Below are 11,502 nucleotides of genomic sequence, written 5' to 3'. Positions count from 1 at the left end.
CAGGAGTGGGAGGAGAATAATCGGGTCAGGTTAAGGTTGTTTTTCTTTCTTCTGGTTATCTAGATCTCTGGCTCCCTCTTGAGTCATTTGTGTCTTATTTCAGTGAACATTACGTTTCAAGTATCAGAGAAGCTCAATGCATGTAGTTTATTTTTTTTAACACATAGGGTGTGTCTATAAATGGAAAAATACACATTTTAAAAATGTCAACCAATCGACTGGACAAAAGAACAGAAGACTTTCGGTCGACCAAGATTTTTTTTAATCGTAGTAGTGTAGTAGTGTAGTTGTAGTAGTGGTAGTAGTAGTAGTGTAGTAGTAGTAGTAGCAGTGTAGTAGTGTAGTAGTAGTAGTGTAGTAGTAGTAGCAGTGTAGTGTAGTAGTAGTGTTGTAGTAGTGTAGTAGTAGCAGTGTAGTGTAGTAGTAGTGTAGTAGTAGTAGTGTTGTAGTAGTGTAGTAGTAGTAGCAGTGTAGTGTAGTAGTGTTGTTGTAGTAGTGTAGTAGTAGCAGTGTAGTGTAGTGTAATGTAGTGTAGTAGTAGCAGTGTAGTAGTGTATTGGTGTAGCAGTGTAGTAGTAGTGGTGTAGTAGTAGTAGTGTAGCAGTGTAGTAGTAGTAGTAGTAGTAGTGGAGTGGTGTAGTAGTAATAGTAGTAGTAGTGTGGTGGTAGTGTAGTAGTATAGTAGTGTAGTAGTGTAGTAGTGTAGTGGTGTATTAGTTTTGTAGTAGTAGCAGTAGTAGTAGTAGTAGTGTAGTAGTAGTGTAGTAGTAGAGTAGTAGTAGTAGTAGTAGTAGTGTAGTAGTGTAGTGGTGTAGTAATAGTGTAGTAGTAGTGTAGTAGTATTTGACTTACTCAGTGACTGTCTTGGATGACTTCTCTCTCTTGAAAGCCAGTTGGTATTTCAGACTCTCCACTTCCTTCTTCATCTGGGGCAGATCCATCTCATCCATGACTGCTGATTGGCTGGGGGAGGTTACCCTGGCAACCTGGGGGTGGTAAGTAAGTAAGTCAAGTTAGTATTCTGAACCAGAACGGCTCATAGAAGCAAATAAAATGTTATTGATCAACAGGCGCCGAATACAACAGGTGTAAACCTTACAGTGAAATACTTTCTTACGAGCCCCTAACCAACAATGAAGTTTAAAAAAAAATATATATAATAAATACGAATAAGAATGAGAAATAAAAGTAACAAGTAATTAAAGAGCAACAGTAAAATAACAATCGTAGAGACTATATACAGGGGGGTACCGGTACAGAGTCGACGAACCGGGGGCACCGGTTCGTCGAGGTAATTGAGGTAATATGTACATGTAGGTAGTTATTAAAGTGACTATAGATGATAACAACAGAGAGTAGCAGTGGTGTGTAAAAGAGGGGGAGGAGGGAGGACAGGCAATGTGAATAGTCTGGGCAGCAATTTGATTAGATGTTCAGGAGTCTTATGGCTTGGGGGGTAGGAGCTGTTGAGAAGCCTCTTGGACCTGGACTTGGCGCTCCGGTACCGCTTGCCGTGCAAAACAGAAAACAGAAATAGAAAACAGTCTATGACTAGGGTGGCAGGAGTCCTTGACCATTTTTAGGGCCTTCCTCTGACACCACCTGGTGTAGAGGTCCTGGATGGCAGGCAGCTTGGCCCCAGTGATTTACTGGGCCGTATGCACTACCCTCTGTAGTGCCTTGCAGTCGAGGGGCCAAGCAGTTGCCATACCAGGCAGTGATGCAATCAGTCAGGATGCTCTCGATGGTGCAGCTGTAGACCCTTTAGAGGATCTGAGGACCAATGCCAAATCTTTTCAGTCTCCTTAGGGGGAATAGGTTTTGTTGTGCCCTCTTCACGACTGTCTTGGTGTGGTTGTAATACTACTACTGCCCACCAGTACTACTACTACTACTACTGGTGCTACTACTACTACTACTACTACTACTACTACTACTACACTACTACTACTACTACTACTACTACTACTACACTACTACTACTACTACACTACTACTACTACTACTACTACTACTACTACTACTACTACTACTACTACTACTACTACACTACTACTACTACTACACTACTACTACTACTACACTACTACTACTACTACTACTACTACTACTACTACTACTACTACTACTACTACTACTACTACTACTACTACACTACTACTACTACTACACTACTACTACTACTACTACACTTCTACTACACTACTACTACTACTACACTACTGCTAGTACTACTACACTACTACTACTACTACTATTGCTACTACTACACTACTACTACGCAACTATTACTACTACTACTACTACTACTACTACACTTCTACTACACTACTACTACTACACTACTACTACTACTACTACACTTCTACTACACTACTACTACTACTACACTACTGCTAGTACTACTACACTACTACTACTACTACTGGTGCTACTACTACACTTCTACTACACTACTACTACTACTATACTACTGCTACTACTACTACTACACTACTGCTACTACTACTACTACTACTACTACTACTACTGCTACTACTACTACTACACTTCTACTACACTACTACTACTACTACACTACTGCTAGTACTACTACTACTACTACACTACTACTACTACTACACTACTACTACTACTACTACTACTACTACACTACTACTACTACTACTAGTAGTACTACCACTACTACTACTACTACTACTACTACTACTGCTACTACTACTACTACACTTCTACTACACTACTACTACTACTACACTACTGCTAGTACTACTACTACTACTACACTACTACTACTGCTACTACTACTACACTACTACTACTACTACTACACTATTACTACTACACTACTACTACTACTACTACTACTACTACTACTATCACTAGTAGTACTACTGGTGTATTGTTAATTAACATTGCCTGTCTCCTCTACTCTCCTCCCTCTCTCACTCCAGTAGACAGGATGGCTGGGCTGAGGACTGATGCTGCTGAGGAGAGTAAGGGTGTTTGCCAGAGATATAGTTTCTGGTTTCACCGTGGGATTCTCCTGAGATGCTGGGAGGATACTTTTCTCTATCTTTCCTCTCTCTCTTCATCTCTCTACTAATGATTCTCTCTCTCTATCTCTCCCTCTCCTAACCTAATGGTGCTCTCTCTCCCCCTCTTCAACTGTCTCTCTCTCTTCTCATTCATCTCCCTCTGCTTCTCTCTCTCTATCTCTCCCTCTCCTAACCTAATGGTGCTCTCTCTCCCCCTCTTCAACTCTCTCTTCTCTCTCCTCATTCATCTCCCTCTGCTTCTCTCTCTATCTCTCCCTCTCCTAACTAATGGCTCTCTCTCTTCCCCTCTTCAACTGTCTCTCTCTCTTCTCATTCATCTCCCTCTGCTTCTCTCTCTATCTCTCTCTCTCCTAACCTAATGAATCTCTCTCTCCCCCTCTTCAACTGTCTCTCTCTCTTCTCATTCATCTCCCTCTGCTTCTCTCTCTATCTCTATCTCTCCCTCTCCTAACCCAATGGCGCTCTCTCTCCCCCTCTTCAACTCTCTCTCTCCTCATTTATCTCCCTCTGTTCCTCTCTCCATCTCTCCCTCTCACTTTCCTTATTGATCTGAATCCCCCGCTCCATGTCTCTCTCTCTCTCTCTCTACCCCCCTCTCTCTACCCCCCCACTCTCTCTCTCTCTCTCTCAACCCCCCTCTCTCTACCCCCCCCCCTCTCTCTCTCTCTATATATATATATATATATATATATATATATATATATATATATATATATATATATTCTGGTACACTCAGCGATGAGTGTGTTCTGCTCTCTGATTCCTAAAAAAAGCTTATTCATTACTCAACACATTACTGACTGTACCCAACACCACTGCGGCTGCCATCTCTCTCTCTCTCTCTCTTTCTCTGGCAGCAGGCCGTTGGAGGGGTGTAGGAGGAGGAAGAGGATGAGGGGGCTGGGAGAGGAGGAAGAGGAGGCTCAGGGTGTTATGTTGGAGGCTGACTTCCATATGTGGACCATTCTAGCCTACCTGGGTTTCCTAACAGTATCAGGGTTTTCCTCTGTAGCCCTGAACACTCTGCTGTTCATCATACAGGCACGGGAAGTTCTCTGCTCTAACATTCTATACACTCATGTTGCTAGGCTACAGTTGCTAACACAACAGCAGAGCCCTGGTGTATGTATATTTGGTGTAGGAGAACGATGGGGTTGTCATGTGGTATAATAATAACACTGTCAGCAGAGGCCCCAGACACTGCAGTAAGATGTAGGATGGTTTGGGGGATGTAGGATGCTTTGGGGGATGTTGGATGGTTTGAGGACGCAGAATGGTTTGGCAGATGTAGGATGGTTTGAGGTTGTTGGATGGTTTGAGGATGTAGGATGGTTTGAGGAAGTTGGATGGTTTGGGGATGTAGGATGGTTTGAGGATGCAGAATGGTTTGGAGGATGTTGGATGGTTTGGGGATGTAGGATGGTTTGGAGGATGTTGGATGGTTTGGAGGATGTAGGATGGTTTGGAGGATCTAGGATGGTTTGGAGGATGTAGGATGGTTTGGAGGATGTAGGATGGTTTGGAGGATGTTGGATGGTTTGGAGGATGTTGGATGGTTTGGAGGATGTTGGATGGTTTGGAGGATGTAGGATGGTTTGGAGGATCTAGGATGGTTTGGGGATGTAGGATGGTTTGGAGGATGTTGGATGGTTTGGAGGATGTAGGATGGTTTGGAGGATGTTGGATGGTTTGAAGGATGTAGGATGGTTTGGAGGATGTAGGATGGTTTGGGGCGTAGGATGGTTTGGGGGACTTAGGATGGTTTGGGGATGTGGGACTATTTGGGGATGTGGGATGGTTTGAGGATGGTTGTGGGATGGATGGGGGATGTACGATGGTTTGGGGTAGTTCTGAGGATGCAGAATGATTTGGAGGATGTAGGATAGTTTGGGGATGTGGAACAGTTCGGGGAACATAGGGGTGTTTTGGGAATGTAGGAGGTTTGGGGATGTAAGATGATTTGAGGATGTGGGATGGTTTGGGGATGTGGGATGATTTCGGGGATGGTTTGGTGATGTAGGGTGGTTTGGGGATGTGGGATGATTTCGGGGATGGTTTGGTGATGTAGGGTGGTTTGGGGATGTGGGATGACTGACTCAAAATCATTGGCCACTTTAATAAATGGATAACGAGTCACTTTAATAATGCCACTTTAATAATGTTTACATATTTTACATTACTCATCTCATATGTATATACTGTATTCTATACCATCTGTTTTATCTTGCCTATGCCGCTCGGTCATGGCTCATCCGGGGCGGCAGGGTAGTCTAGTGGTTAGAGCGTTGGACTAGTAACTGGAAGGTTGCAAGTTTAAACCCCCGAGCTGACAAAGTACAAATCTGTCGTTCTGCCGCTGAACAGTTAGTTAACCCACTGTTCCTAGACTAGTTAACCCACTGTTCCTAGACCAGTTAACCCACTGTTCCTAGGCCAGTTAACCCACTGTTCCTAGACCAGTTAACCCACTGTTCCTAGACCAGTTAACCCACTGTTCCTAGGCCAGTTAACCCACTGTTCCTAGACCAGTTAACCCCAGTTAACCCACTGTTCCTAGGCCAGTTAACCCACTGTTCCTGGACCAGTTAACCCACTAGACCGTCATTGAAAATAAGAATTTGTTCTTAACTGACTTGCCTCGTTAAATAAACTAAATAAAAAAAGGGTTAAAAAAAAAAATCCTTTACTTAGATTTGTGTTGTGTAGGGTTAGTGTTGTAGGAATTGTTGGGGAATTGTTAGATTACTTGTTGTTACTGCACTGTCGGAACAAGCATTTCGCTACACTCGCATCAACATCTGCTAACCATGTGTGACCAATACAATTTTGATTTGATTTTGATTTGAGGAGATTACCACCTCAGTCATCGGCTTCCTCAATAAGTGCATCGATGACGTCGTCAGTACGTACATATCCCAACCAGAAGCCATGGATTACAGGCAACATCCCCACCTATCTAAAGGCTAGAGCTGCAGCTGTCAAGGAGCAGGACACTAATCCGGATGCTTATAAGAAATCCAGCCCCCAGGTGTTAACGGTAGGCAACAACACATCTGCCACGCTGATCCCCAACACGGGGGGCCCCTCAGGGGTGTGTACTTAGTGCCCTCCTGTACTCCCTGTTCACCCATGACAGCATGGCTAGGCACGACTCCAACACCATCATTAAGTTTGCTGACGACACAACAGGGCCTGATCACCGACAACGATGGGTCAAGAGTTTCAAGGTCCTTTTTGTCCACATCACCAACAAACTATCATGGTCAAAACATATCAAGACAGTCGTAAAGTTAAAAAAAAATGTGATTTGTTAGGGCAAAAACAAGGCCATCAATTAGGCCAATAAGTAAGGCCTTATGATGTATGTAATGTGTTGTCATGGTTTAATTGTATTATAACATCCCCCCCCCCCTAGGGGACTTACTTGGCGAGCAAAAGCCAAAGTGCTTTAAAAAGGTAAGAAACAACCATATCTTTGTCACTAACAAATACAGCCACGGGTGGTAAACAATTTACTCAAAAAGAAAAGGCACCTTGGGAAATATGCAAATGACACTCTTTACAGCATACAGTGTTAAAACGTCCCAAAATGATTTTCTGTAAAACTACAGGTGTTAATGAAATTACACTGGGAAAGTCTAACACTAGTTAAAGAGAGTCCGGTTGACTACAAATCAAGTGTTTTTGTTGTACACTGTCGGTGTTGATATGAACTCTACAGCAGAGCTTCCCAAACACCACAGTCGAGTTCCTTCGAGCCAGAGTTAAATGAGGAGCACTGCAACACTTTAAAAAATGTGTTATTTTAATTAACACCAGATCAAGTAGGACTTTATTTTTCACTGACCAATAGTGTACATGTTACACTGGCCAGAGTTAATTGGACACCATTGATTTTTTGTTGTTGTTGCTGTGTGTCTGTCCCCACCGAACGACCCGAACTGACTGTCCTGTGTCGATAGTCATGACATCTCTAATGTGAAGGTAATGTCCTATTCTGTCTGATAACTGAGACTAACTATTGGTCTGTCTGGACACAGCAGCAGCCAGGGAGGTTTTAGAGGGTTTAGACAGGGAGAACACACACACCTGCACATACACACACACACACACACACACACACACACACACACACACACACACACACACACACACACACACACACAGAGGAATAATCATCACGATGTAGCCTGTGAAAATGTTGTATCAATCAATTAAGGATCAATAACGGTCTGAAGGGTGGGGAGGGCAGCCAGGTCACCCGTGATACAGGTCAGTGTTCGACGTCCGTCTGACTGAGGAACGTCGGGATGTGAGGTGGAAACCAGGCCACTAGGGGCAACGGTGAGCTAAATAGGTGAGAAACGGTGAGAAAAGTAGTTTTTTTGTTGTGCCAGAGTGTTGTGGACGAGCTTATTCATCTGCCACTGAGTCCAAACGTTGCAGGTTCAAATCCAACAACAGAAAGTTGTTTTTTTGATTTTTTTAAAGTTTTTTAAGCCCATCCCAAACCTTAACCCTTACCTTAACCATTCAGGGTTAGTACCCTGTGTGGATCACTTGGTAGAGCATGGTGCTTGCAATGCCAAGGTTGTGGGTTCAATTTCCTCAGGGGACCAGTAAGAAAACATATATATTCACTACTGTAAATTACTCTGGGTAAATGTAAAAAAAAAAATCTGACTTTGAAATTTGACTTTTGCAATCATTTCTAAATTTGACATCAGAGAAACACGGATGAATGTCGAATTCTGACATGAAGACTGTGAGAGCGAGTTGGAATCTGTCCCGCCGGCCTGATAACTGAAGAGGAACACCGAGAGGCGCTTTCTAACGCTCTAAAGCGGAACATCAGTATCTATCTAACGGGGTCTGGGGAGGAGGAGGAGGCCAGGTGAGGAGGAGGAGGAGGAGGCCAGGTGAGGAGGAGGAGGAGGAGGCCAGGTGAGGAGGAGGAGGCCAGGTGAGGAGGAGGAGGAGGCCAGGTGAGGAGGAGGAGGAGGCCAGGTGAGGAGGAGGCCAGGTGAGGAGGAGGAGGCCAGTTGAGGAGGAGAAGGAGGAGGCCAGGTGAGGAGGAGGAGGAGGCCAGGTGAGGAGGATGCCAGTTGATGAGGAGGAGGAGGCCAGGTGAGGAGGAGGAGGCCAGGTGAGGAGGAGGAGGAGGAGGAGGAGGCCAGGTGAGGAGGAGGAGGAGGCCAGGTGAGGAGGATGAGGAGGCCAGAGGAGGAGGCCGGAGGAGGAGGAGAAATCCTTGTTTTATGTAACGTCCTCTGTTTCATCCCTCTCTGCTGAGTATGGAGGCGGAAGGAGTGAGAAACTGAAATGGTAATTTCCAACCCAAAGCTCCCCTCGTTCATCGATCGTGTGGATGTTCGTCTGTGAGGTCTGACTCTAAACAACATTCTGTCAGCACATACCATGTCAACACAAAACCCCATCTGATATACAAAGCTGTGAAATTAACACATTAAATCGTCATTTTATGTATCTTTTACTATCCATTTTAATCACACCGCTTACCTCACTGATTTTTGCCGGTGGTAGCTGTTGCTCAGACCGGCTCCGTTTTAGGCTACCGGCGTCGGTATTTCGGTAAGGTGAGACGCGTCCCTCTGTTTCCTAAAATACCGGGAAGTGCCCGGGACTTTTCCGCGTCAAGTGGTTTCTGTTGTGTTCTCACACTGCGCACTACCAGTTCTCTCTCTCCGTCCAAATGGACAACTGGCCAATGTGACGGTTTAAATCCGCAGTCTGAAGTATATTCTACCGGCGATGACGGGATGTTGAGCACTAGATAGTCCTCTTCCCTTCTCCGGGATTTAGTGGTCGGTCAGTCCGTTACTATAGAGCCGTGGGGCCGGTTTTCAGTTGGGTTGTCGGGCGGTGCTCTCTCTCTCTCTCTGCAGAGGCCGGGAGATGCTGAGGAAGTTACTGTACCGGGGAATGGCGGGGATAAGTCGCAAGCTGGCTGTTCACTCCCTGCTGCTGCTGAGCGGAGCTTCAATGTGTGTGTGTGTGTGTGTGTGTCCGTGCGTGCGTGCGCGCTTAAAAGTGTGTTTCCCCGAGGATGGTTAGTTAGATGAGGCGAGTGAACCAGTCAGGAGAGGAGAGAGCTTGCTCTGTAAACTCTATTTTTGCCTTGTTGACTGTGGAGGGAGAGGAGGGGAGGGGAGGAAGGGGGACGAGAAAGGAGGTGGGAGATAAAGAGGAGGGGAGAGGGAGGGGGCGAGAAAGGAGGGGGGAGAGGGACTGAGGGGGGGATGCGCACATACCCAATCCCTCTTCCCCATCGCTCCAACCTGGTCTCAGAGAATTACGTATTATTCTGTATGTAAATCATAGACACTCCATTTAATATGATATGTTATGTTACTGTATGTAAATCTTAGACACTCTATTTGTCTGATATGTCTCTGATATGTTATGAATTACAAAATGTACAATTGTTGGGAATCAGCAAAAACGTATGATATGTTACGAATTTCCAATTTGTAGTTAAATAAAGGTTAAATAAAAATACATAATTGAAAACGTTACCTAGGTGACTAGGTGGCTAACGTTAACGTTATCCAGTTCTAGGAGTTAAGGGTTAGTTAACATGCTAATGTTAGCTAGGTGACTAGATGGCTAACGCTAACGTTATCCAGTTCTAGGAGTTAAGGGTTAGTTAACATGCTAACGTTAGCTAGGTGACTAGATGGCTAACGCTAACGTTATCCAGTTCTAGGAGTTAAAGGTTAGTTAACATGCTAACGTTAGCTAGGTGACTAGTTAAGGGTTAGGGTTAAGGTTAGGAGGTAGGTTAATTAAAGGGCTTTAGGGTTAGGGAAATGGTTAGCTAACATGCTACCGTTAGCTAGTTCTGGGAGTTAAGGGTTAGGGTTAAGGTTATGAGGTAGATTAAAAGGTTAGGGTTAGAGGAAGAGCTAGCTAACATGCTAACGTTAGCTAATTCTGTGAGTTATGGGTTAGGAGGAAGGTTAAATGGTTAGAGGAAGGGTTAGCTAACATGCTAAGTAGTTGAAAAGTAGCTAAAAAAGTAGTAAGTAGGTGCAAAGTTGCTAATTAGCTATAATGCTAAAGTTGTCCGTGATGAGATTCGAACACCCATCCATCCATCCACCCAGACATAGCTACCTACCCACCCACCAATCCACCCACACCAACCACCCTCATTAATTTTTGTCTGAAGTAACCTTCTATCTTATTAGGTGACCATTCAAAATGTAACATCAGAATTTGAGTGACCCGGGATGTACATTTACAATGCTTCGTCGAGTCTATGAGACCAGTCTGATCTCCCTGCAAACTGTATGTGTGTGTGTGTGTGTGTGTGTGTGTGTGGACCCCATTCTTGCCCCCATCGCTACACTGTGGATTTCTGCCCTAATATGGATGGTATCACTAGTCCGCTGCTCGCTGTGCTCCTCTCCAAACGGGCACATCGTTTTAGGTCCAAGGAAAAGAGACCGGATTAATGTTCCTTCTCTAACATCCGATGCTGCTGGGTTTATTAATGAATCTATCCTCATCATAACACCAGTCTACTGGATATAATGAATCTATCCTCATCATAACACCAGTCTACTAGATATAATGAATCTATCCTCATCATAACACCAGTCTACTAGATATAATGACATAATGAATCTATCCTCATCATAACACCAGTCTACTAGATATAATGAATCTATCCTCATCATAACACCAGTCTACTAGATATAATGACATAATGAATATATCCTCATCATAACACCAGTCTATTAGACATAATGACATAATGAATCTATCCTCATCATAACACCAGTCTACTAGATATAATGAATCTATCCTCATCATAACACCAGTCTACTAGATATAATGACATAATGAATATATCCTCATCATAACACCAGTCTATTAGACATAATGACATAATGAATCTATCCTCATCATAACACCAGTCTACTAGATATAATGACATAATTAATCTATCCTCATCATAACACCAGTCTACTAGATATAATGATATAATGAATCTATCCTAATCATAACACCAGTCTATTAGATATAATGACATAATGAATCTATCCTCATCATAACACCAGTCTATTAGATATAATGACATAATGAATCTATCCTCATCATAACACCAGTCTAGTAGATATAATGACATAATGAATCTATCCTCATCATAACACCAGTCTACTAGATATAATGACATAATGAAACTATCCTCATCATAACACCAGTCTAATAGATATAATGACATAATGAATCTATCCTCATCATAACACCAGTCTACTAGATATAATGACATAATGAAACTATCCTCATCATAACACCAGTCTAGTAGATATAATGACATAATGAATCTATCCTCATCATAACACCAGTCTAGTAGATATAATGACATAATGAATCTATCCTCATCATAACACCAGTCTACTAGATATAATGAATC

At 43.4% G+C, this 11,502-nt stretch overlaps 1 protein-coding gene across 1 annotated transcript in view; it reads right to left on the bottom strand.

Moving 5' to 3' along the window:
- Positions 1–9,254, bottom strand: part of gng13b (G protein subunit gamma 13b) — a 21,985-nt gene extending 12,731 nt beyond the window's left edge. The window contains exons 1-2 of the mRNA XM_036972338.2: positions 8,580–9,254; positions 853–986 (exon numbers count right to left, since the gene is read on the bottom strand). Of these exons, the coding sequence (XP_036828233.1) occupies positions 853–950 (98 nt within the window). The 5' untranslated portion in view covers positions 951–986; positions 8,580–9,254. The remainder of the gene's footprint in view (positions 1–852; positions 987–8,579) is intronic.
- Between the last annotated feature and the right edge of the window lie 2,248 nt (positions 9,255–11,502).

This window comes from Oncorhynchus mykiss, chromosome 13 (assembly GCF_057628025.1).
Source record: "Oncorhynchus mykiss isolate SJ-2025 chromosome 13, ASM5762802v1, whole genome shotgun sequence".
NCBI lineage: Eukaryota > Metazoa > Chordata > Actinopteri > Salmoniformes > Salmonidae > Oncorhynchus > Oncorhynchus mykiss.
The sequence above is the reverse complement of the archived record's forward strand: the minus strand, read 5'-3'. Positions and strand labels throughout refer to the sequence as shown.